Below are 27,187 nucleotides of genomic sequence, written 5' to 3'. Positions count from 1 at the left end.
ATGAACATTATTTGACATCTATTTATTGTTTTATCAGTTGCTCTTGGAATATAGGTTCCCCCTTATTGATGTTAAATTATTATATTATTTTGTGTATACAGTGTGTATGTGTTCTTTTCTGTTGTAGGCAAACCTATTGAAGCAGGGGAACGCGGAGCAGAGTCCCATGGCTTTTCTGAACCAAGAGAATGCTGCAGACAGATTGCTGGTGGTCATTCAGAACCAAGACATAGCTGGATACATTCACAAGGTACCTCCTAAGGGAGGGTTACTTTAAAAATGCATTCTGCTACCAGTTTCCTGTAAAATAAAATGTAATCAGTAACCTAAGTATCACAATGTAACAAGTCTGTCCAGCAGCAATACAATACATTAACCCTGCGATTACTAACAAAACAACCCCAATAAACAATACATCAGTTACAATTAGACAATAATGATATATTGTATATATCTCCGAATTCGTAGTAATTATGGCGTGTTTTTAAAAGTGATTTTGTTGCCTCTTCTGAGGCCAAAAGGTCAAATTCAGCATTTTTTTGTCAGTAATTCTTTGAGAAGATCTGCACTGGGGGAGTCTACACATCTTGTCTGCAGATCCGATAAAGCCCAGGAGAGGCAGATACTCTTCTCAGTAGGGATGTCCCGATCACCTTTTTTTGCTCCCGATCCGATTCCGATAATTCGATTTTGACAATCTGCCGATACCGATTTTTCCCGATCCGATCTTTATGCAATGCATTAAGAGAAAAAAAAGGTAACAGATAACGGCTGGTCATCCAACACGATGAATTCAGCTATCTTGGCTGTTATTGTGTTGGCCTTTTCACTGTTCTGGGGCAGTTTCTCTTTCCTTTTAAAAGTCTCTGAAAGTGTCGGTTGTTTCAGTGCCGTTACCCGAGTGGCCGCTGTGTACTCGCCGTGTTGTTGTTGGTGTTTGTTTCTCAGGTAGCGTATTAGATTGGTCGTGTTGAACGTAGCTCTGTTCTTTCCACCACGCGGAACCTCCGCCTTGCAAACATTGCATCTGGCCGTTACACTGCCTTCGCTTTCAATTTTATAATACTTCCAAACTCCTGACATTTTCTCTGTCCCGACTCCCGAGTCACCAGCTGAACGTAGCCTCTCGTTAGCTTACTGCTACTATTAGACACTGCGCCCACTCTGTTGCCAGATTTCAGAGAAATATGCAACCAGGTCTGAAAACAAGCCCAAAAGAAGCAACACATACATGATGTTGTGTAATTTTAAACCAAAACTAAGTCCTCAGGATGACTTTAAGACGTGAACATGGTCATTTTTATTTTGTAACATTAAATAAAATAATAAAAATATTTTATAAAAAAAATAAAAAAAAACCCGATCCCCGATTTTTTTCTCCCGATTCCAATCTTTTGAAAATCACGTGATCGGCTCCGATTCCCGATCACGTGATCGGGACATCTCTACTTCTCAGTATTGATTTTCCTTTGGTATGCGCAATAGGATATTATTTCCCCTCGTAGATAGGCCTTGCATGCTTCCCAAACCGTTGCTGCAGATACAGTCAGGTTAACATTAGTGGAAATAAAAAGGTCAATGCGATTCCTAATAGTTTTGATAAAATCCGGGTCAGAAAGTAGTAGTGAATTGAAGCGCCAGGGGGAACGTGACAAGGACCTGTCGGGAAGAGAGATGTCAACAATGACAGCTGCGTGGTCCGATATAACTATAGGGCTGTATGAGCATGAGCTAAAAGAGGGGAGCAATTTGTTATCAATAAGATAGAAATCAATTCGGGAGAAAGTACCATGAACAGGAGAAAAGAAGGACTGCTTGGCACTAGGATTCAAAAAGCGCCAGACATCTGAGACTGCGTATTGCTCCATGAAGAGTTGAATAACTTTGGAAGATTTGGATGGGGCAGAGGGCTTGTTAGAAGAACGATCAAGTGAAGGATCAATACAACAGTTAAAATCACCTCCCAGAATGAGCTGACAAGAATTTATATCAGGAATGGAGAAAAGAACATTTCTGAAAAAGTCCTCGTTGTCACAATTCGGGCCATACACGTTCGCCCACGTCAGATTGTTGCCACATATTTTGCTAGTTGCGATAATAAAACGGCCATTTGGGTCTGATATAACATTGGACACAGAGAATGGGACAGATTTATGAACAAGAATTGCAACGTCTCGGGCCTTGCTCGAATAAGAAGAATGGTAAAGCTGGCCCTCTGCAACGTTTAACATGGTCTGATTGTTGGAGGTGGGTTTCTTGCAAAAAGGCCATTTTAGTGTTTAAACTTTTTAAATGGTTAATCATATTGTTACGCTTCACAGAAGATTTCAAGATCTTAAAGCACCACTTGGTGCTGTTAAGGAGTTAGAGCTCAGCATAAAATGGTACTGGGCAGGTGGTGTACCTGCATGTCCCTGTCCCCATACCTGGCACCCCCTGCCTGCTGACAAGCCACAGGGAGGGAAAAGGTGTGGCGTGAGACAGAGTTTAATATAATAAGTGTAGAAGCAGCCCACAGGCAAAGGATAATAAAACATAAATTAAACAATATAATAAAAAACCTAACTGAAAAAACATTGGACAAACAATTATCTGACAGTTAGCTTGCTTACGGAGTTATGTTCAAGTCCTGAACAAACTTGAAGGCCTCTGGAGCAGACATGAGCCATGTCCGGTCACCGTTAGGCAGGGTGATGCGCAGCTTGGCTGGGAAGAGGAGAGCCGGCTTGTACAGCTTATCAACGAGGAGTTGAGAGAAGAAGGCAGACGGGTGGGGACCTCCGATAGATTTAGGTAGGCCAATAATCTGAAGATTTTGGCGTCTGCTGCGTCCCTCCAAGTCTGCTACCTTAGTTTTGAGTGTCTCGTTTTCCCCCTTCAGAGCGGAGCATGCGTCCTCAAGTTGCTGGAGACGTTGGTCGACTTCAGTACCATTAGCTTCCAGAGAATTTATACGCTGTCTCTAATAGTGGAGTGTATGCTGTCCAGGGTAAACCATACACCCCAGCACGTGCACTCCGCTCTGCATCAGCCAAACAGCTCGCTGCACCCGCACTACGAGGTGGACCCAAATTCTCATCAGCAAAAACACGTGGGTTTGCTATCCTGGCTCCAAAATGGTGGAATGAGCTCCCCATTGAAATGAGGACAGCAGACAGCTTACACACCTTCCGGCGCAGACTGAAAATCTCTTTCGACTCCACTTCGAGCGATAAAATGACTAACAAAGCACTTGTATACTAATAAAGGACTGGCTTATCTATAGCCAGTTGAGAAGCACTTGAAATGTTTTGGCTCTATGAAGCCTGATGTACTTATATGATTCTGTTTTATTCAAGTTTGTATCTTCTTGGTCGAATGCACTTATTGTAAGTCGCTTTGGATAAAAGCGTCAGCTAAATGCAATGTAATGTAGATGTCAGACTCAAATGAGGATTTGAAATCAGCCGTGAGAGCTGCTCTATGTTCCTCCAGCAGCAAGCTAATGTCAGCCAAGTTATGCTAGGAGTCGACGCTGACGGAGACCCTTTGCCCTTTTCTGCTTGTTTTCCCTTTCCTTTCGACATTGCCGCAGGTCTTTGTAGTTAACACTGGCTTATAAAACTGTTGCAAACTAATTATGTTGAAAAAAGACGAGGTTTAAAAGGTAAATAAGAGTGGAAAAGTTAGAGCCAGTCGAGCACGCGTCTACTCGGCACACCTCAAACCGGAAGTCGCGAAAATGTATAAACTTTACTCATGATTCTTACTTCACTTCCACAGATCCCAGGTCTCGTGTCTCTGAAGCGTCTCGACTCTGTGGTGTTTGTGGGGATCGATACTCTGGATGACATCAAGAATAACAGCTACAACGAGCTTTTTGTTTCTGGAGGATGCATCATTTCCGACGAGTTAATCCTCAATCCAGACTTCATCACTCACGGTAAATCAAGGATAGGCAAACCAAAAATATTGTCCAACAAATAATATTTTTAGACGGTTGTAACGGATAATTTTTTCTTGAGTTATTTTGATCGTCCTTCTGGTTATAGTTTTTCTGCTTTATTTGAGTGAAAAGGCAAATGCAGAACTTGTTTGTGTTTATGTAACTGATGTTGTTCTGCAGATCGACTGACGGCACTGCTGATGCTCCTGGAGCAGAACAGTTCTCCAGAGAGCGTCTGGAGGCTGAAGGTTCACTGTAAAACCCACAAGAAATTAAAAGAACAATCCAGGTACTGATTATGTCTTCACTGCGTAGCAATCCTACCCTGTAGCACATCACACACAAGATTCAACTGTTTTACGATTTATTACTGAATGGATTTTGAGTCGAACACCTATTTACACTTAATAAACATTTAGAAATGTAGCCTTGTTATTTTCAGATTTGGGTAAAGGCCCAATACATTAAATATTGTGTGGCTGTTGTGTGGTTGCAGTTTGTCAACACAATATTCAAAGTAGACCCCTCCTCCTCCTTTATTTGTTGGGTTTTTGCGCCGTAGATTTCACTGGAAAGTGGGCGAGGGCGTAATTTTGTCCGGAAGTGACATTAGCGCTGCTCTCATCTATACGTGTTTTGTGGATAATCCTACCAATTCTACCATTAAGCCACGTAGTCATCCATAGTTTACAAGCATAACCCTGGTTCTCAGAGTAACATGAGTGAGATGTCTCACTAAGGGATGCGCCTCCCTGTGTGTACCTCAGAAGAATCAATCTCAATACGCCAATCCTGATTGGCTGGTGATCTTGAGGACTATGTCAGGGAATCCACCCACCCTTAAAGTAGCTTGCGCTACGCACAGCGTCATTCAAAATAAGCATCTTGCTTCGCCTCAGCAAGAAGGGCTGTCTGGTGATGCATCTCACTCACAACCTATAGTTCTCATTCATAACATTTGTTTCAATATCTCACTATGGGATATGGAGACTCCCGTATTGCCAGACATGCTTATATCGAAAAAGCACCAGTACTCAAAGTCAACTTTAATGTCAATCTTTCAGTTTGTGTGTACAGACAGAGAGATCAAAATGACGTTTCCAACAATCCCAATAAAAAAATACAATATAAAGATGTATAAAATATGTATATCCTATACAGTGTTTCCCCTACCAATGTCTTGGAGGGGCGCTGCGCCCTGCCAACGGAGACCTGCGCCCCCCCTGAAATTCAAGGTGTTTAAAAAAAGGAAAACAAAATTATATATATATTAGTGCTGTCAAAATTATCGCGTTAACGGCGGTAATTAATTTTTTTAATTAATTCCGTTAAAATATTTAACGCATTTAACGCATGTGCAGAATGGCCCGCCCCATACGTGCCACTAGTGGCAGCGCCAGGGTATGGCTGGGGTAGGCTACACCCATACCAAGAAATGGCTTAGCCCCACCATGAAAAATGATGTTAAAGTAAGCAAAATAAAGTCTGCCAACTCGCGCGGAGTAAATTGCACAGACAGCAGTTAGTAAGATTGATTTCAGTAGCCACGGTTTTGAAAACTTTTGTCACGTAGTGATCGTCTTCTCAATAGAACATCTTTGATAACGGCGTGGTGTTGTTGCAGGAAGTCCCGACGGAGAATACTTTTGCTGTAGTACAGGGCAGAGCCATATAATAGTAATAATATGGCTCTGGTACAGGGGTGCACATAACTGGTACGCAGGTTATGTGCGTAATCTGAAATGCGTACCGTCACTTGTGTCACAAAGCGCATTTCCGTACCGACGTACTTGTGAAGCTTTTCCAGAAGGCGGTTAGATCACCGGACGACAGAGTCGGTCTCCGTGTGCACAGACAGGGCTGCTGTTAACGTCGGTCTGTACGACGGAACTGTGCCAAAACTACGCCAACCGGCTGCGGAGGGAGACTCCCCCCCTTCACTGGAGAACTGCGCTAAAACAGCTGATCACAACGTTCACACTCTGTGGTCACGAAGTACTCCACTAGCCCCACCCCTCTGTCGACTTTCCTGAAGTACTCCCCCGTTGATAGAAATCAACACGTAATGAATTAAGACCCCACGGGTTGATGATTGATAGGTGTGTGGGTTGTCTTTCATTTTGACACGCAGAATTTTTTTATAATAAACATAGATACTGTATGTTAAATGGATATATCCGCCTTCTTTCATTTATCTTTCCATTCCCACAACAATATACATAAATAAATGACATATTTTGGACATAGTTCGAATGGTGATTACTCATGATTAATTAATTTTTAAGCTGTGATTAATCTGATTAAAAATTTTAATCGTTTTACAGCCCTAATATATATATATATATATATTTTTTAATATATATAGCACCAAATTGCAACTAATCTATATCAACGATCACTTTTCACATTGAACATGTGCTCTTTTATTAAATAAACTAAACGCTTTCATTCAAGTTGTGAGTTTAGTGTTTTTGCCCCTAAGAAACACTGATGCATTAATCAATAACAATAATACACAGCTCCTCTCTCTGCTCCAGAGGATTTAAAAAATATATATCCCAAGGCGAGGGGGGAGGTCAGATTTGATTTGCTTCATGACTAGCCGCTCAAAACACTTCATGATGGTGGAAGTCAGCGCTACGGGACGGTAGTCATTGAAGCAGGAAGGTGATGACTTCTTCAGTACAGGTATGATGGTGGTTACTAGGGGTGTAACGGTTCACAAACATTTCGGTTCGGTACGTACCTCGGTTTCTTGGTCACGTTTCGGTTCGGTACAGCAGAATTTTTTTTCACAAAACAAAACATATATATATTTTTTTATTATTATTAAACTGTGAATAATGTATTCACTCAAATAAATACAAAATAAAATAAACATTAAGGTGCAGCATTTCGATGAACTGAAATAATCTGTATTTGAACTTTACTGTACAAGTACTCACAAAACATAAACTATTAGTTTTGGGTTTTTAATTATTATTACACTGTGAATATTCACTCAAATAAATACAAAATATAATCAAATGAACATTAAGGTGCAGCATTTCGATGAACTGAAATTATCTGTATTTGAACTGTACTGCACTAGTACCTAAGCAGCCAGCTTGACATTATGACTTGCTTGTCATTGTATTTTCATGTTCCACATTGCTTGCCGAAAGGGCAGATCTGCTGGCACTAGCAATGTCTCCTGCTGTGGAGAAAACCCTCTCGCTAGGGACAGAGGTAGCAGATACAGCCAGGTAGCGCTTTGCTAACATGGCAACATAAGGATATTTGGCGTTTGTAATAGCTTTGGCTCGGTCTGAACTTTTTGCGAGTGGTGGAGGCTTAAATGCTAGCGGGAGTTGGGTTTGCACTTCAGTCTTTTTTCTTTTGGTACCGGTGATATTCACGATCGGGTGATGCCTTTTCAAGAGTGTGCAAGTTTGATGTATTGCCAGCCGCGTAACCAATGTTAGTTGAACAATGCCGACAAACAGCTTTGGTTTGGTCCACCTGTCTTTGTCCGTCATCCTTGTATGTAACTGCGAAAACCAAAATGTTCCCAAACCGGAGACTTCAATGATGCTGGAGGATTTTCGAGCTCAACTTTATCTGCGTTCGCCATTCATTTTCGACAGTTCCTCAAATTACTGACTACATTTGAACGCATCCCTCTGACCAGCTCTCATAGCATGCCCTCTCATCCAATGGAATGACTTGCTCGCTCTATGACGCGATGAGCCCAATGTGAGGAAATTTCTCTGAATGCTGCGACGCAGCACCTGAGATTACTTCCAAGAAGTTGTTCACGTTCTCAATTGTTTACGTTTAACGTTATATTCGTTCGGTACACTTCGTTACACACGTGTACCGAACCGAAGGGCCCGTACCGAATAATTTCGGTACGGGTACGTGTACCGTTACACCCCTAGTGGTTACCTTGAAGCACGAGGGGACAACAGCCTGGCTCAAGGAGATGTTGAAGATGTCTGTGAGGACGTCTGTGAGCTCAGCGGCGCAGTCCTTTAGCACATGACCAGGAATGTTGTCAGGCCCAGAGGCTTTCCGGGTGTTAATCCTTAACAGTGTGCTCCTCACACTGCTTGGGGAAAGACAGATAGCCTGGTCGTTGGGTGGAGGCGTTGTTTTCTGCGCAGGTGTGCTGTTCTGTGCTTCAAAGCGTGCAAAGAAGCCGTTGAGGTTGTTCAGCAGAGAGGTGTCAACAGGTAGAACTCCGTCCCAACGCGTGCCCTGAGCCCTGCACTGCATGGGCCACGCTTGGAGCAGAGACATCCAATCTGTAAAAACTGACTAAGTGAGTGGTTAAGACCAGCTCGCTGCTGCACAAATGTCCTGGATGGAAACCCCCTTAAAAAGGCCCAGGAAGTAGCCAGGCCACGAGTAGAATGAGCCTGCAGGCCCGTTGGTGCCTGCAAACCCTGAGTCGTATAAGCCAGAGCAATCACTCCCACAATCCAGTGGGAGAGCCGCTCCCTGGTAAATGGTTTGCCATCTTTGATACAAAGAACAGAGAAAAGGCAGCAAGCGTTTTAGGGTGATAAACAACGCTAAAAGCTCCAGATAGTTTATATGTGACCGCTAGAGATATTTGCTACAGAGACCCCTCACAGATCGACCCTTGTATACTCCGCCCCAGCCCGACAGACTTGCGTCTAAGACAGTGCCCATAGGCACGCCCTCTGTCAGGAAAGCCGGGGCCGGCCAGTGGCGCAGTGCCATTGCTCATTCCAGTGTCCATCTCCGGGAGCCATGGCGCAAGGGGTCCAGTCTGAGGGCAGCTACCCAGTGCTGGAAATCCCTCATGTATAAGCGGCCCAGTCGTACTACCAGGATGGCTGACAACATGAGCCCCAGCAAACCCAGACATGATCTGAAAAGAATATATTTGCGTAGCCGGAAATGCATGAGGCAAGCCCTGAAGGCTTTCACTTTCTCCGCTGACAGGCGGCCTGTGAAAGACACTGAATTCAGGCATAAACCCAGGAAGAGTACAGTCTGAGCTGGGGAAAACAACATGCTTTTCGGTGTTTTTTACGAAACCCAGGTCGAGCAGGTGTTTCACGACGATATTCGTCTGCGTAATAGCCTCCTGCTCCGACTCTGACAGAAGGAGCCAGTAGTCTAAATACGTTGCCAGACAAATGCCCTGCTGTCTTAATGGGGCGTACATCGTACAAACACTCGCGGACTGAAAGACAGGCCGAAAGGAAGCACTCAGTACTTGTAACAGATAACCCGAAAAGCGAACCTCGAATACTTTCTGTGTGGAAAATATATTGGAATGTAAAAACGTTCATCTTTCAGGTCGATTAATGTGAACCTTACACACGAGACGCAGCAGATATGCATGAGTGAGCATCCTGATTTTTTTTTCTTTTTTCTGAGGTATTTGTTGAGAGCCCTTAAATCCAGGATAGGGCAGATTCCGTTCCCTCCGCGTTTTGAGGGAGAGAAAATACCATAAATAAAAGCCGCTCTGACTGTTCGGGAGACTTGCATACGCTTGTTCTCCACGGCAATACACATACCTGCAAACTGAGATGTTATGTAAAAGATGTCTGTATACCGAACTCCTTTAGGGGGATTTCGGGGGATCTTCCCCCAGATTGTTAAATGTTAACATGTAAACTACGCATTCTGGTACTCTCAGAGAAGAAAAGAAAGCAAAAAGACACGGAGCAGATGAGAGTATTTTCCTGCTGCAGTGACAGGAGGACCATATGACACTGCTGCTATTTTGCCCGAACAGTTAAATATATGAACAGCGCGATTCAAAATGTGAGTTTCTGTGTGTTTGCCTCGGACAGACGTGTTCACTTTGTTCTGACGGCAGAGACTCTGCTGACACTCGGAGACTGAAACAGCAGAAACACTTCAGAAAGTTCCGAAGTTTTTAAAAATGTCTCCCAGCAAAGTGATCAGAAGTCGAAAATGCACTCTTACCGTTGGATTTCATTTAAATCACTTGAGGAGGTAAATGAAATCTCCCCCCCCCCCCCCCCCAAAAAGAAAACTGTAATTTGGTGTATTCATGTAAGACTAAAGTTATTTCTTTATTTAGCGATGACTCGCATTTTTTTTTTTTTCGAAATGCACCCTGTGGGCACCCGCATGCCCCCTGCGATCCCCTCACGTGCCCCTCGTGTGGCGGTCCCTGTATCCCCGGTTGGGAACCACTGGAATAGAGTATTAGCTGGTGGGATAATATCCAGAAACACTCCAGTCTATGGTGAAAAGTGCAGGCTTGAAGGAAGTGTAGAAGGCAAGCTGCCGGCTTAAAGTGGTTCAGTATATGGACATTTAAGCTAGCCAGGCTACTTGCATTAACCTGTTAAGCCCAATGCCCCCGCTCGCGGGGAAAAACACAACAATATTCACAAAACTGTGTCTCACATTTAAACAATTAACATTTAACAACCTATTAATATGTCATACCCACTTAATGGGAACATACTCAGCTAACTGACAATATGAACCATTTTTACCTAAACAAAACACAAAGGTAACGCCAAGCGTCTGAATCAGCACTAAGCGAAAGAGTGCTAACGCACTTAGCACATAACTCACAGTAGCGATATTTTATACTTCATGCTATCTGCACAAACTAGATATCATATGAAAGCTGAGATTCCACAGATTCCATTGGTATAAGTATCATCCCTGTGCGAACAAAACTCACGGCAGTGAGCCAGCAAATAGACCCTCCAGAAAAACGCGGGCTAAAATCCTTGATTATGCGGGCTAAAATCCTTGATTATGCGGGCTAAAATCCTTGATTATGCGATCAAACATGCGGGGTTTTATGTGATTTTATGCGGTGAAATTGCGGGAAGTTGCGAAATATGCGGAAAGTTGCGAAATATGCGGAAAAAATAAATATTGGGCTGTCTTATTTATTTATTCTCTCTCACACACAACCTGCCACTAACGTTAAACCCCTTTACTATTCAATTAAACACATTCAATGTTTATTTATTGTAAAAGCAATTGGGCTATTTTAATCACTCTCTCTCTCTCTCACACACACACACACACTTCTCCGCCTCATTCTGTTTTAATGTACTTGTTCGTTATCTGACCAGCTTCAATCTTGTAGGCTACTCACTTCGTTTCTTGTAGCCCTCGAAAGGGTTTTGGAGGTTGATGCCTCGGTGAACGTGAGTTGTTTGGCTTTCTTGTCCGCAGCGGCAGAAAGCATTTTCGAATGTTTGAATGAATCAAAGTGGGTCGTCACCGTGGATCTTCTCTTATGTTCCAACACACAGTTGCACGGGGTGCAGAATAGTTTCCCCCCAGACATCGCGGAACTGCTTTGCCCGGTCTTTAGCAGAGATGTTCGTCGGTAAATGAGATGGATTAGATGTTTTCATCTTGGTGAAGAGAAACTCTCGTGTGAGCTCCACACGTTCACTCTACGGTGTTGTTTACCTTCTGTGATGCGCGAGCTGATGGCGTTGCGCATCATCATCACTTCAGGTCAAGACGAGTTAACTTTTTTTTTTCTCAACTTTGTGTGGAAAAATGCGGGATTATGCGGCCTTTTGATAAATATGCGGCTTTTTAAAAATATGCGCCATTTTGCTGATTATGCGGTAATTTCTGCGATCGCAGAATCGCGTTTTTCTGGAAGGTCTAAGCAAAGACAACACACAACTTCACTTAACAGGGCGAAAACGGCAAATACGTCTTACCTTTGCTGTTTTCTAATCAAAAGTTGTGTTCAATGTAGGGCTGAACGATTAATCGATTTGAAATCGCGATTCGAGATGATGCAATTATCAAATCGCAAAGCCTGCGATTTTTTTTAACTTTTTTTTACTTTTCTTTTTTACATTTTTTTTTTTTACATTTTTTTTTTCTTCTTGTGTGTCAGTCATCCACACCAATCAGAAGTGCTGTGCTCCACATGTACCAGCCATTGTTAACCAATCAGAAGTGGCCCCTGATAGAAGGTGATAGACAGATTGATCCAATCACCTGCCAAGTGCTTTTGAAAGTGCCTGCCCTTTCCAAATGGCTTCCAGTGGAGCTTTCCTAGATAGTTTGGTGAAACAAACCATCTGGGTCAGGTTAGTAATGCTCCATCACATGTTCTACATCATCAGGGTGAATCTTTAACTGAAGCTTGACTTTAAAGCAACCCAACGGAAGTTTCATGTAAGTTTAGTTATTTCCCTCGTAGCTCGGGCAGCGGGGTGCTAGAGACAGGAGTATGTTAATACGACCTTCCTAGCCGGAGTTATGGCCGCATTTTACAATAAACTTCCATTGGGTCGCTTAAAAATAAATATCGCAAATCGCAATCGCAATATTTGTCAGAAAAATCGCAATTAGATTTTTTTTTCCCAAAATCGTGCAGCCCTAGTTCAATGGCATTAAAACACATATAAACGCTGCTGAAGTTTAATCCAATGTCTCTGTCACTTTGAAATGATTACTGATAATCCATCATCATATTCATAGCAATAAACGTATTTTTCATATAGAGTGTAACGGAGCTTTCGGTTTTGGGCAAACTGTGTGCGCATCACTCTCACTCCTCAATGGTAATGTTTAGGTGGATTTAGGAACTCCCCCTCGATTCTATTGGCTCTAACGGCCCGTCCACAAGGCGGCGTGTGTTGAAGCTTCAACGCTGCTTCCCATTCACTTTGAATGGGGTGACCTCACACGCTTTGCCGAACTGCATTGTGCTTCCGTCGCTTCGCTTTGCCTCCTTTGCTCGCTTCAAAAGTTGAGAAAAGTTCAACTTTTCAAGCTTCGACGGAAGCGTCAGACAATCAAATCATATGCCAGTACAAGCTCTAGCCAATCAAACCGTGTGCTTGTGTGTCCGGGGTGGGAGATTCATGTGATTGGTTGTTGGCCGAGCTTCAGACACACCTGCCGGCAAGCTTCAACGCACACTGCCGTGTGGACGCTGCGTAAAGGTTACAAAGAGGTGTCAATCATAAAAATCGACCAATGGGTTGGCAAATGGTGGTCGGTTTTTCTTCTTCTAAATCTGTCTAAAAAGGTCAAATTTCACTTGTTTTGCATCAATCTTGATACAGAGTACTTATTATATGTTATAATTTGGATTCCTAAAGGTTTTTGGCTACTATCCCATCATTCAAGGGTGGTTTTCAAGGTTCAAGTTCAACAGTGCAACACGATAAAACAGATAAACAGAAGAAAAAAATAGTGCAAGAAAATACAAACGAAAAAAAGTGAAATGGTGAAATAGTGCAACTGATTGGAATGATATATTAGATAAATAATTCCTAAGTAGCAGCCAGATTAATGTTATGATGTTTCAAGTAAAGGTGTTTATTAGTCTTATTGCCTGTGGTATGAAACTGTCTCTGAATCTGGTGGTTTTAGTCCTGATGCTGCAGTAACGCCTGCCAGACGGCAGCAGACAGAACAGTTTAGTGCTGGGGTGATGTGGGTCTTTTGTAATCCTGAGGGCTTTCTTCCCGAGCCGCAGGGAGTAAAGATCCTCTATGGATGGCAGCTCCGTCCTGGTGATGTGCTGTGCAGTTTTCACCACCCTCTGTAAAGCCTTACGATTGAGGGCGGTGCAGCTGCCGTACCAGGCCGTGATGTAGCCGGTCAGGATCCTCTCTATGGTGCACCTGTAGAAGGTCAGGATCCTCTCTATGGTGCACCTGTAGAAGGTCAGGATCCTCTCTATGGTGCACCTGTAGAAGGTCAGGATCCTCTCTATGGAGCACCTGTAGAAGGTCAGGATCCTCTCTATGGAGCACCTGTAGAAGGTCAGGATGCTCTCTATGGAGCACCTGTAGAAGGTCAGGATGCTCTCTATGGAGCACCTGTAGAAGGTCAGGATCCTCTCTATGGAGCACCTGTAGAAGGTCAGGATGCTCTCTATGGTGCACCTGTAGAAGGTCAGGATGCTCTCTATGGAGCACCTGTAGAAGGTCAGGATGCTCTCTATGGAGCACCTGTAGAAGGTCAGGATCCTCTCTATGGTGCACCTGTAGAAGGTCAGGATCCTCTCTATGGTGCACCTGTAGAAGTTGCAGAGTATCCTGGAGTCCATGTTGAACCTCCTCGGCCTGCGGAGGAAGAAGAGCCGCTGTCGAGCTTTTTTGGTGATGTGGTGTGAAGAGTCCTTGTCAGGTCCTCAGTGATGTGGACACCGAGGAACCTGAAGCCGCTGACTCTCTCCACCGTAGTCCCATTGATGGCGATGGGGGCGTGACCCTCTCTCTGCTGCTTCCTTTAGTCCAAAATCAGCTCCTTTGTTTTGCTGACGTTAAGATGGAGGTTGTTATCCTGGCACCACGATGTCAGGTTTTCGACCTCCTCTCTGTACGCAGTCTCGTTGCCACCGGTGATCTGGCCAACGACGGTCGTGTCGTCAGCAAACTTCACGATGGTGTTGGAGCTGTGTATGGCCACGCGGTCGTGAGTGAACTGGGAGTAAAGGAGAGGGCTGAGCACGCAGCCTTGAGGGACTCCGGCGTTGAGGATCAGGTTGGAGGATGTGATGTTTCCCACCCGCACTGCATGGGGTCCGCCCGTCAGGAAGTTCAGGATCCAGTCACAGAGGGCGCTGTTGAACCCGAGGTCTCTGAGCTTGATGACCAGCTTGGAGGGCACAATGGTGTTGAACACTGAACTGTAATAAATGAACAGCATTCTCACATATGTGTTGCTCTGGTCCAGGTGTGAGAGGGCAGTGTGGATGGTGAGGGCTGGGGGTTTGTTTTTGGACGGAAACTATAATTTACATTTTTTTTTACTATGTGCAATCTGAATTTACATTTAAATAAAAACATCTATATTGATTCTGACTTTTCTACATCCAACTCACAGGTTTATCATTGCTTTGAGAAAAAAGATTATTAATTTTCCCCTTTTTAGAAGTGAAGATATAGTCATTTGTTCTGGACATGTCATTTTCGAGCCTGAGGCCTGAAAAACAGGCTCAGGGCTTAACAGGTAATATGTACTCCGAAGCGAGAAGAGGTGTTTGAATATGACGGAGTGCAAGCTACTTTAAGGGTATGTGGATTCCCTGACGTGGTCGACAAGATCACCAGTCAATCAGGATTGATGCTTCTGATGTATATCTGGGGAGGTGCATCCCATAGAGACACCGAAACGAATGTTATGAATGAGAATTCATGATTTTCATCATTTATCTTGACAGTGGTTCTAACAAGTGCTAAGACAGTTTTTATTAAAAACTAAATCTAAAACCACTGTCTTGATATGTATATATCTATGTATTAGTGTTCCAGGAACATTGTTACCATGGGTAAGGTTGAATGTTTTTTTGGTTGTCAGATTCCGGAGAGATGCAGCCAACCTACTGGACGTACTGTCAGCCTATCAGAAGCGGCAGATTGTTGAGTTCCTCCCGTATCATAACTGCGACATGATGAACCTTCAGTCACCCGACCTGGTCTGTCTGCTGGAGCTCCAGGCCCGATACACACAGTTCCGACACACAGTCTTCCTCACTGGTACGCATGTGCGATTACCTGATTGGATTTGAAATCTTACTTTACCACCTGATTTATAGTACTGACGTTACTTTCCTTTTTCCTCAGAGCATAATTTTGAGAAGTTCCCTGACCACTCAAATAGTGGCATCATCGTGGCCAATTTTGAAGAAATCCTGCACGACTTCGGCAGACTGGTTGGTCACCATGACATCAAGAAAAGGCAGCCAATCATAGATGACGTGCTGTCTCCCAAAGGTCAGTTGTGGCATTTGTGAAATTTGTAAAATATGTAACTTCAATTAAATTAATAAGTACCAATTCAGCATTAAACTATATGGTAGTATATCTTTCTCCCCTAGATAGGTAGTGGAATTTGGCCCCAATTGGTTTATTGGGAATCAGCACCCTGTACTACCAATGTAACCCCCAGTGTGGACAATCCTCTTTACAAAGTCTTTGTTAAAATTCCGGCAGTAATTAGAGAGTGTGCATTGGTAAATGGTAAATGTCTTTATTCTAAATTAATTGGATTACAAAAAGAGATGTAGATGTAATTTTAGGATATTAGGTCTAAATAGCTGGGAACATTTATCCTAGATCTCTCTACTGCCTTCTACTGTCCTCAGGTCTCCTGAGATATCTTTGTCTCAGTGACTTTGTGTCTGATCGTTCTCTTTGTATCTTCCCAGAACACATCCCTTCCCTCTTCTCTCATGATCAACCCCAACATCTCCACCAGCAACCCGACTTCATTCCCCCTGCTCTTTCTCATCTGTCAGACCAGCTTGTTCCGGATGCTTCCTGTAAGGAAGGAGTGCCGCTTCACTCAGAAACAGACTACGAGGTTCTCCGACGAGCCATCTCACAGTTACGAGCCGAGCGCCAATTGGCCTCTCAGGCAGAGCTAAGCCTCCACTCCCTGAAGAACTTCCCTGTCAATGTTGTTCCTACAGGTAGCGGTCCCACCTCCCCTCCTCTACCTCAGAAAGGTCTCACCGAGTCAGTCCAGGTCACTCAGGACAGAAAAGCAGTGGCAGCCACTTTGGAGTTAATCCACTCAGCATTAAAGCAGGAGACGATGGAGGAGGAGAAGAGGCAAGGCGGGGCAGCGACTCTCACTGAGGGACAGAGGAGGGGAGGAGGAGATGCTGGAGGTCACAGAGATGATCCTCCAGTAAGAGTGGTGGGAGCACTGGGAGGAAGCCAAGACCCCAGGAATACTGACACGTCTACCCCTTCGTCCAATCAAAGCAAAGCTGTAGTGACGGGACTGAGTTCCCAGACGCACGCAACTGATGATGGGAAAGAGAAAGCTGATCAGCAAGGAGAGCCTTTATTTCCCGAAGCAGCTACAAGTTCTGCAGCCTCTTCCAGTACCACAGCCTGTCCTGTAGGCGACCGATCAAGGTGAGTGAACGACTAAAACTGAACTTTCGGGGTACAGTTTTGTAAAGAAATGTATAATAACTGACAATGGTGCTACTACTCACTAACGATAAAATAACCTTGTTGTTTTTTTTATTAAAATGTATAGCTGATTTTAATCATAGTGAAATTAAATACTTTTTGTTAAAAATAGAATATGTTGGTGTCGACTAAAGAGATGACTCTGTCATAACAAGGATTTAGTTTAAAGCTGAAACTTGAGATTTTTTATTTTAAGCAAAATATTTGTTCCTAAGGAACAATTTCACTTCACCAAAGAATATCAAATTCTAATGTCTGAATTGCATGCAGCTGTAAACAAAGTCTGTCTAAATATAATACAGTATAAACCTGGCATATTGAGAATTGCTATTTTGTAAATGTGTGATTTATCTCCTGTATGTTGCTACTGAACCGCTTTTTGTTTTCTGTCGGTAGAGATGTGGTTCGGGAACAACCAATAAGAGGAGATGCAGCACCAACTGGCACTGCCAGTGTCACCAAGGTAACAGGAATTACTGGCTTAACGCAGGTCTCAATCAAGGCACTGCTTGTCAGCCAATGCCACATTCCAATTAAAGGGAAATGGAAACACTTTTCAAACTGCTTTCCATGCGACAATATTCCCATTAGGAAATGTATTTATCTAGTCTATTTCCAATGTAAACGATCGAGATACGCACATTTATTTTTTGAAATACGCGCCTAATGACCTTGGGTGCTTCCATCGATCCGGGACTTTCCCAGTGACATCACTGTGTGGGTACGGCTTCCTGGGCCAAAGCTCAATACAGCTGCAAACAACATGGCGTGCAATGCACCAGTGGTTTCCAACAAAAGAAAACGGTCGTCGTCAGGAGCGTATTGTATTGCCCCAGGCTGCACAAATGGTTTTTATACAAAGAAGGAAGAAGTACATTTCCATAGGCTGCCACTAAAGGATGAGAAGCTGCTCAAAGCATGGGTTATTTCCATGAAACGGTCCGATCCGCCGCTGAATCAGTACGCACGTGTGTGCAGCGAACACTTTACAAATGACGATTATGTCCACAAAATGAGGTTTGATGAGTCTGGATGCCTGGTTCAATACAAAACATCGGATTTGAAGCCAGGATCTGTTCCCACAATATTAGATTTCTCATCGTATGCAGTCGGGAACACCGACCGTCCCAGCACGTCGGCCGCGCAAGACAATGACACCAGTGTCAACAAACGAGCTGCTTCAGCTGCCGAGAGAGGGGTAAATATTGCAGCACTACCAGATTACTAGCTCACACATGTATTTACTGACACAGTGTGACCTTACTAATTTATGTATATATATATATATATATATATATATATATATATATTATGTAATAATGTACTGGAACTGGTGGTATCCCACTCGGCGAGTTCAGAACCGTCGGTACTTTCGGCGGATTCCGGATCGTATGCCACTCTAGTATTAGACCGGATCGGTTCATAAGCATAGGCCATGGGATGCCTGGTAACTGTAGATGCTTCCACATCAATGTCATCTCCCGACGAATAATCAAATTCATCGTTCAAAACGTCGTACTCATTGCAAAATTCCTCCATCGCTGCCATATCTGCTACGTTGTGTTGACTTCCGGTATGGATACCCGGAGCGAGGACCCACACAGTGACTTCACCATTTGGGACTCCCCTAATGGCGGCGGCCTAGTCCCGGAATTCCCCACCCGGCCGGCGGATAATTAATTTTCTTTTGGCGAGTAATATCATATACAATACATATTCCGATCAATATCCATTGTAAAATGAATAAACTACCGGAATATTATAACTGTAATGGTGTTTCCTCTCCCTTTAAGTCACATTCCTCTTTATTTTGTGCAATTTAACCGTTCATCTTGCGACTATGCTGCTACCTCAAGGATTTATGCTAGTTTACGCTTTAGATATCAGTATTTGTCAGAAACACAATCCATTTGTTGAAACGGCTCTAGCCTACCGATCCCTGTCCACATTGATACCTTTATTCGATTTTGACACAGTTTTACATGGTGCCCAAACAGGGGCCGAACCAATGGTTACAAAGGTCAACTTAGTTAGTTATTTATCAAACAAAAAACTATAGACATACATAGTTGTAGTCAACAGAGTAACCTATACAAGCACAGAAAGTGAGCGTCTTTACCTCAGACTCAAGAGATGAGGTCAGTTCCTTCTGGAATAACATGAAGGCAAAAGGAAACATAACTTTGGCCATGGGAATGATGAGCAAAGTGTACAGTTCTTGACACAAATCTATGTCATAAAGTCATGCTGTTGAATCCGACAAATAGCCATCATACCCAAAAACCTTAACGAGCTAGGATAAACTTCTGGAGGAAAAACAACCCCATGTCACACTGCAGTGGCCACTCATGCTAACGAGAATCCAACATTGTACAGCCTTCTAATGAGGGTTTCAAAAATATTGAATCCTTGTGAGGTCTATTGCTGATAAAGGGCCATTAAGTGAAAATCCCACACCCTGATTTGGTGTGAATCCAGCCTAAGAGAGAAAGGAGAAGAAAATGTTCAGGCAGAAGGCATACAGTTAGGAAATCCCTGTTGAGGAGTACAACAGATTTAAAAAGATTTACCGAGTTCAAAACCGCTTTAACACCACAGTGTTTTAAGACCTTCACATCGCTCAGAGGTCATCCATGCGACAAATCAAATTCAAGAACAACGGAATTGCAGGCAGCGACTGGCTTTACAGCTGTTTTACAAGCTTCAGGTAATGTATAAATCCCAGAGGCCATCTCTAAAGCCAGAGTTGTTTGTCTTTTCTGAGCTGCTGTTGAAACATTGGGTTACATGTGGAGGTAAATATAAACATGGTGATTTTCTCTCTTCTATACACTAACAAAAACATCTTTTGAATATTGTCTTCCATATCTTAATAGATACCCCTAAATACTATACCCATTGCCCTTTTCCAAGTTTATTTTTGCAAGAAAACGTAATTAAGAAAAATAATAAGTTCTGGGGAAGACACATTTAGAATGGAAATGGGAGGGGGGAAAGTGGGGTATGACAAGCAGCAAAGCGCCCAAGGCCGTAATCAAGACTCTGGATATAACCACCTGACTACGAGGGCGATCCAGAGATCAGACACTTCATGACACCTCCTGATCTTCTACTAAATGTTTACAGGTTTTCAAAAAAATTCTAATTGAAAAACCCTCACATGGGAGATACCCTACCTGGCTCCTCTGCCGGAATGTATACCCAACCACCAGAATTAAACCTGGAGATTCACCCCTGAAAGGGAAATATATTAGCCAGTACCCGTTCAGTCGGGAGCACCTCCTATTGGAAAACCAACATCACAGAATCCATGTGACATGTTTAAACCCTCTATACATAGAGGGAAAGGATATTATTAGCCTTAGAATTCCCTGGATAACCAGGAAACACCCACATGAGCGGGAAGTCACCCATTATCAGTCACAAACGTCTGGAGCTCACCAGAAACAACACCTCCCTAAATGGGAAAAAGCTGCATGGCAAAGGCTGTGCAGAACCAGAAAAAAAGAAATCTTACCCTTGTTGGGAATTACTTTTTTAAAGTTGTGCATTGCTTCTAACACAGAATATAAAATGGTCCTTTTAATGGGCTATGATTGATGTCACAGATGTAACTTTACGCTGTCCCCAACAAAAACAAACAATCTCCAAGAACAGTCACCTTAGGATCCAGCCCCTCACGACTAACCTACCCAACGTTTAACAATCTCATGCAGGAAGTGGAGCAGGGATAAGCCAAAGACCAACAACAGATGGCCTTTGAAGGTGACGAGGATCAAACTCTATACTCCTCAATAGTTTCCTCTAAAAGCCCCACTGCAGCTTTCTCTCCACCAGAGTACTTGAGGACACTGAGGGATACCCTTCAACCGGGGAGTTGTACCTGTGCCAAAATGGGACAGCCCAAGGCCTAGTAGCATTGCCAAAAGTCATGCCAATCATAATGGGTACACAACTGGGAAGCAGAATGCTTTCAAAGCAGTAGAACAGGAGATTGGTTTACACAGATCACTAATTTGCTGCCTTACCCTTAGGCCATAACTCGAGGGGAAGACGGGCTTGACCATGACACAACCCATGCATCTTCTACCACATGTTCCCAGAAGGAAATGGATTTTACACAATCTGGAAACACAAGCAACTGCGCCATTGTCACAGCTGGGATGGAGTTTTCCAAGAAGTTCCCCCACTCCTGTTCAGCAAGACCCAGCCAAACGCCCAAGCGAAAGCCTCATACTAGGTCCCGCTATAGGCCCTTCCCCCCTGTTCAGCACAGCCATGCTGAAAGCTCCCCCCTCCTGATCAGACCGGACTGGCCGAGTGCACTGCCAGAAGACATCCCCTCCTGCTCACGAAGGCTGAACCAGAGCTTGCAGCTGTACAGCCACACAGGAAAAAAATACAGCTATAGGGATCTTTCAAATCCCATGGTTTGGAAGAAAATCACCTACGCCAGACCGGGATGGACACCAGAATTCCCCCCATTCCTCAAGCCGGGCAACCAGTATTTGGAACTCAAAGCTAACAGTATGGTTGTCTTTACCAGCATGGCACCGCCACATGGAAAAGGTCCAAATAGGTTGGCCTCTGGAGTGACCTGTTATGACCACAAAGAAGGCCCATGGTGCGAGGTCCAGTCCCAGGACGGGGCCAGGATCTGTATCCTTGCTGTGTCTCCACAACACACCTCTACACAACACACCTCTACACCAATTGCAAGGATCGCACCCCAAGTGAGGACGGGACCCCCAGGGCAGAATGTGAAAGAAGAGACAGTGTTAGAAGACAGCTCAGAGCAAGAGAGCATTATGCCGGTTCTCCCTACATGAGCCAGGAAAAGGAGTCCACACTTTAAAGACTCACATGATGGAAAAACCTAATAGTAACTTTTCTTAAAAAAATGGACGCCTTGCTTTTGTAAATGTTTTACTACATAACCAATGACAAATTGATATGCAGCGATTAATCAATGTATTAATTCAGTCAGTATTTTTAACCATGTATATGATAACATGCCCTATAATTTGGTGTGTTTTGTACACTGAACACAAATAGTCCCCTTTTCCTCATGCGAGTTGCGCACCCAACACTGCAAAGACCACGGCCAATGGCCATCTAGCATGTTCTGCATCTGCATGAGAGGACATAACTCCATACCCGCAGGCGGTGGTACACAGTATTTATCATTTATAAAGGGAAACCAGAACACCCAAGAATGCAGATGTCCAAGCCCTTGTTTTGCAACAGATATTAATACAAAGCAGTTTGCCAACCATTTTTACACCGGTTCACTTGATTTGCCGATGTCAATTTGAAAATAACCGAAATATAGAATGATCAGATGAGATGAGGATGAAATCAAAAAGAGACTGTCCCCATTTTTTGTTTTTCTTACCTCAGTTTCTCTTCTTGTGCACTGACTTGCTTAAGCTGAAAAGACAATTGGTGAGTTCCCTTCCCAACAGACTCTGGTTTTTGGGGGTCCACTTTTTGGCCAATTCAACATGTTGAATTCACAAAGCCAAATACTGTCCAGGGCGCACGTAAAAATGGTAGGGTGACATTGGCTTTGTGTCCCAGACTCTTTTAAAAGGGAAATCTTATGAAATCAAAGAACAGCAAAGTCAGTTTTTACTCTGTATATATATATATTAGGGCTGTCAAGTTAACGTTAACGCAAACAAAAATTAACGCCACTAATTATTTTAACGCGATTAACGCATATGCATTTTTTGTCCTCGGCCGCCCCCTAGTTTCAGAGCGCATTGAGTTTAAAATACCATCTGCAAGCTGATGCTGACAGCCCCGCTCCTGCCGCCCGCTTGCTGCAGACCACACTTCCACGCTCACCGACAGGCCATCGGGAGGACCGGGAGAGACCTTACGTGTATTGTTGTTGTTAGCATCTGGTGCTAGCTAGCTGCGCTAACGGATATATGGAGCTGTTTAAATGAAAACAGAGGAGCGACATTTCGCCACAACTGCGCCGAGCACTTGACTTTATGCAGGAAGCAGACAGTGGGACATTGTAGGAGAAGTCAGCACACTCAACACGGATAGTGCGCGCAACATGATTGCAGCGTCCAGGCAGCTCCCGTTCGAGCATATGCCTTGAGTTGCACATAGCTCCAACGCTCCATCACACAAACACACACACACGCACACACACACACACACACACACACACTTTGTATTGTATTATTGTATGAGAGGTTCCAGGTTGAATTGAGGCGAATATTTGTAATGTTCAGAGGTTGTTGTTTAATATTCATGAGAATTGTTGTCATTGTTCAAATGATAATAAACATTTGCATAAAGCATATTTGTCCACTCATCTGTTGATAAGAGTATTAAAAACTTTAAAATATTCCTTTAAGGTACATTTAGAACAGATCAAAAATGTGCGATTAATCGCGATTAAATATTTTAATCGACTGACAGCCCTAATATATATATAATTGTTTTTGTACGCACATTTTTATTTTGCTGAATAAAGCCAAGTAGACCACCTGGTCTGCCAAGTGCCTTTTCTATTTTGTTCTCTTCCATCCTCTCATCCAAGGCTCCTTGTATTCCAGAGTTCTCCATGCTAATGCTAATCTTTGCCCCTTAAAAGAGAAAAACCATCAGCACCGGCTAACCCATCCCAACTCCTGCTCTGCCCCGTCTACAACAGATCCAGCTTCCCCTTCAACGTCTGCAGCAACTGAACAACCTGCCGCTCCATCTGACTCCACCATTCCTACAGCCACCACTGCACAGCCAGCAGCAGCAGCAAGGGGGCTTCAGCCTCCTGCAGACCACCAACCTGCCTCGATTCCCCAACCTGCCTTTCACCCCCATGCTAGGCCCCCTGACTGGTGGTGGAGGTGGCCTCCTAGGGCACATGCCTGCCTGGCCAGGAGGCCTGGGTCCAGGTGGCCTGGGTCCAGGTGCTGCTGCCCTGTACTGGCGCTTCCAACAAGCCAGCAGGGACTTAACGGGCCTTCCACTGCTCGGGGGGTTCCACAATCCTGAAGTACCGGGCCGCAGCAGGTTCAGGGGGGGCCACAGAGGGGGAGGCTTCAACGGGATGTAGAGACGATTTGACTGACGTTACGCTCGTAACGTTCACACACCTACTCCCTATCAAAAATCCAAACACTACCAGTCTGTTAACAGAGGATAGGGAAATGCACACCCTGAATACAGACAGGTGCCAGGCTGAAGAAAGAAGTGACCACACTCTGCATGGCGCTCCAAGTTTTATTATTCATAATGCCTGATCATGAAAACGTCATGGTACTGATCACGGTGTCCAAGAATCTGGATGTTTTAGTCACTCAAGTTCAGAAACATGATAACAGGAGGAAGGTCGGAAATACTGACTTGACTTTATTTAGTATGCACGTCTGCTTTTATTTGGTGGAGATACTACCAGGTAAGGTTGGCAGAAATCGCTAACACAAACGGATGCGCCCTTTAGCGTAGAATACAAAATCACATGTACTTTAACAGGGAGCATTGTCTTCCATTTAAGTAAGTACCTATCATACAAAATCAAAGCATTACATATGAGTTGTTTCTTGCAAGTGTCTGACTTCTCGCATAATTAAACGTTTTTCTCTAATGATTTTCTTGTAAATTAACAACTTAACTCTTGGAAATTCAGATTTTTTTTCTCAGAATAAGATCGGCCTTCCCATCTCCAAAAATTAACTGCAAAAGCGCTTAAAATGTCGTCATAGAAAGTTGATTTAAGGCCAGTAAAAAAAGCTTGTGACGAATGCAGAGTGTGGACCAAAATAAGTGGTTGTTTGTGTTGACACAGCAGAAATCAGCTGCTATAAAACAGAATAATAACCTTTACTAACTTACTGTAACCTCTACGTGTTGACCTGTCAGAAAAACACTAATGGAAATCCCCTGCATCTTTACACATGTGCAGGAGATAAAAAGACATTACAGGTGAGCAAATGCCAATTTTCTATGCCATATTTTTATTTAATCTCTGACCTTGAATGTACATTTGTAAAATGCAGCTTTTAAACTGAACACATCGTCTCAGATTTAATCAGTTCAAAAGCTTCGAGTAAATATTCACTGTTTTTTTTCTATACTCTGCTCTAAGAATTGTCATTGATTAGAATGTTAAAAGACTGGTTCCCAGCTTTCTTGAACGCACCACCAGCTTGACGAGTTTTCTATTCCAACAAACCGACTAATTCCTCTCTACAAAAGGACGTTTTCTACAGCGAAGGAATATGACCGGATCACCTGTGAAGGACTGAAATAGGACAGACATGTCTTCAAGTGGACATTTTCTTTTGTACCGAATGTTTTGTTTGTCATCCTGCAAGTTGTTTGTGATTAGTTGCTGTTGTTTGTTCAGTAGGATGGGACTTTGTAACAGACTTGTTTTAACTTAAAAATATGTTTTAAATGTTTTTTTACATATTTCTTTTGTATTAAAAGTTGCCTGTGTAAACATTGAGTTTGCCACGAGATGTTTTTGACCTCTTCTGTAGAAACGAAACCAGAATACTTGTGAAATGTAAAAAAAAAAAAATTCAATTTAGATAAGAGCTTCTGCAATGAATTAGTTTTTATTGTTGAATTTATTTGTTTTTTTAACAAGCCCGTATTGTTATTGTCTTCCTCCCTGCCTGAAACACCATAAATGTATAAAGAGCAGAGGTGGGAGTAAGCCCTACATGTGCAAGTCCCAAGTCACTGTGATGAGTCAAGCAAGTCAAGTCATACAAAATGCTGATGAATGAGCCCAGTTACCGCATTTAAATCAGTTAAAAGACTGGTTATGAAAATGGATTCAACCCACACTATGATCTTCATTACATACACAGTTAATCATTTGAAATCTAATTTTAGACCAATGACAATCATATTAGATTCAAATGAAACCTAGAACTGCACACAATATAGCTAGGACTCAATCAAAAAGTCTGTTCAAAAAGGCAGAATTCCAGGTAAGAAAATCATGGCATTTGCAATTACACATATTTAATTTAAATGTATGTTAACACTAGAAACGCCAACAGCGTCAGCACCTACATACTGTAGATATCTTTTTCAAATCATTTAATTTGTTCCTCTTCATAATTTCCTTATAAACTAAGTAGGACGATTTAAAACTCAGTTAATTGGGTTAATTTAGAAATTGCTTCAGTTTATCATAACAGATCAAAAAGTTCAGATTCATATTACAATAAATCAAGGAATGATGCACTTCTACAAACAAAAACAACATAATTAAAACATTTAAACAAACTACATTATTCAAAGGTTTACAGTAACTTCTGATAATAACACGGGAAATAGACGAGGCATCTCTTTTCCTCTCTCTCTCTCTCCTGGCAGCCCGTCAGTATCGGGGTTAGTAAAAAATGAATCCCTTGGCGGTTCTAGTGTTAATTTACCGTTTTGTCTTCTCTTTGCAATGCTTAATCGATTTGAAACCAAGTCTAAGGTAGCTTAAACTTAACGTTAGCTTTCTAGCTAACACCAGGGTTGCCAACTTTGGGTACCTGGCTGGAGTGAGATTTTGATATCGTAGGTTTAATTACACATATGCGCACGAAATGACTGCTATCGTGTCAGCAGCGGGACCTTAGCATATATGTAGGATATATATACAAATACACAATATTGTTTGTTTCCACTGTTTTATTGTGTGCCTGTAAGCAATTAATTGACTTATCGTACGATAAATAAAAATGAACTCGATACATTTCCATTTACATGAGGATGTGACTAGCAGTTTGAAAGGATGTACTTGAATTATTATTATATATTATCATTATGTCAGTGGTCTAAAATGGTCATACAACGCCGGTGCCGACAATATTATCGTTTATCGCAATAATTTCCGGGAAAATGTATCCAACAAAATTAATTACCGTGAGAGGCCTATATGCTACATGAAACACACAAACAAATTGACAGATTTACTCCAAACTGCCAAATATATTAATTAACACACTCTCACTCTCATATACTCTTTGACTCTATTTTGGCCTAGTAGAACAATAAGCAGCAGACTTTTACTTTTTTATCATTTCTACTGGATCTTAGATCTGCGCATGCGTAATACGGGTCGGCAGTTGCGGCTCCAGAGTATTTTTGTTGGGTAATCTATGGTAGACAGACAGTGGTGGGGCTCAAATCAGTATTTACAATACACGTAATTACATACACGCTCCCCTTGACAGTGAAATGCCACGCGTGAGGTTTAGATTATTTCCCTGTCTCAATCCAAATTGAACTGTATGAAATAAAAAGGCACATTTGTCTTGTAGTAAATAAAAAGGGCGACCTGGAGCCAATCCTG

General features: G+C 42.9%; 1 protein-coding gene across 2 annotated transcripts in view; it reads left to right on the top strand.

Moving 5' to 3' along the window:
• Window positions 1-25,333, top strand: part of tasora (transcription activation suppressor a) — a 66,605-nt gene extending 41,272 nt beyond the window's left edge. Inside the window, exons 22-29 of one of the 2 annotated variants that reach the window (XM_034082611.1) lie at window positions 128-250; window positions 3,763-3,922; window positions 4,106-4,214; window positions 15,233-15,411; window positions 15,499-15,648; window positions 16,083-16,800; window positions 17,257-17,323; window positions 23,537-25,333. In XM_034082611.1, the coding sequence (XP_033938502.1) occupies window positions 128-250; window positions 3,763-3,922; window positions 4,106-4,214; window positions 15,233-15,411; window positions 15,499-15,648; window positions 16,083-16,800; window positions 17,257-17,323; window positions 23,537-23,938 (1,908 nt within the window). In that variant the 3' untranslated portion in view covers window positions 23,939-25,333. Of the gene's footprint in view, window positions 1-127; window positions 251-3,762; window positions 3,923-4,105; window positions 4,215-15,232; window positions 15,412-15,498; window positions 15,649-16,082; window positions 16,801-17,256; window positions 17,324-20,894; window positions 23,179-23,536 lie in introns of those variants that run through there. The other variant, XM_034082610.2, reaches the window with a different exon arrangement.
• The last annotated feature ends 1,854 nt before the right edge of the window (window positions 25,334-27,187 follow it).

The sequence above is a fragment of the Pseudochaenichthys georgianus genome, chromosome 5, assembly GCF_902827115.2.
Source record: "Pseudochaenichthys georgianus chromosome 5, fPseGeo1.2, whole genome shotgun sequence".
Lineage (NCBI taxonomy): Eukaryota > Metazoa > Chordata > Actinopteri > Perciformes > Channichthyidae > Pseudochaenichthys > Pseudochaenichthys georgianus.
Note: the sequence above shows the minus strand (reverse complement) of the source record. Positions and strands in the feature narration are given on the sequence as shown.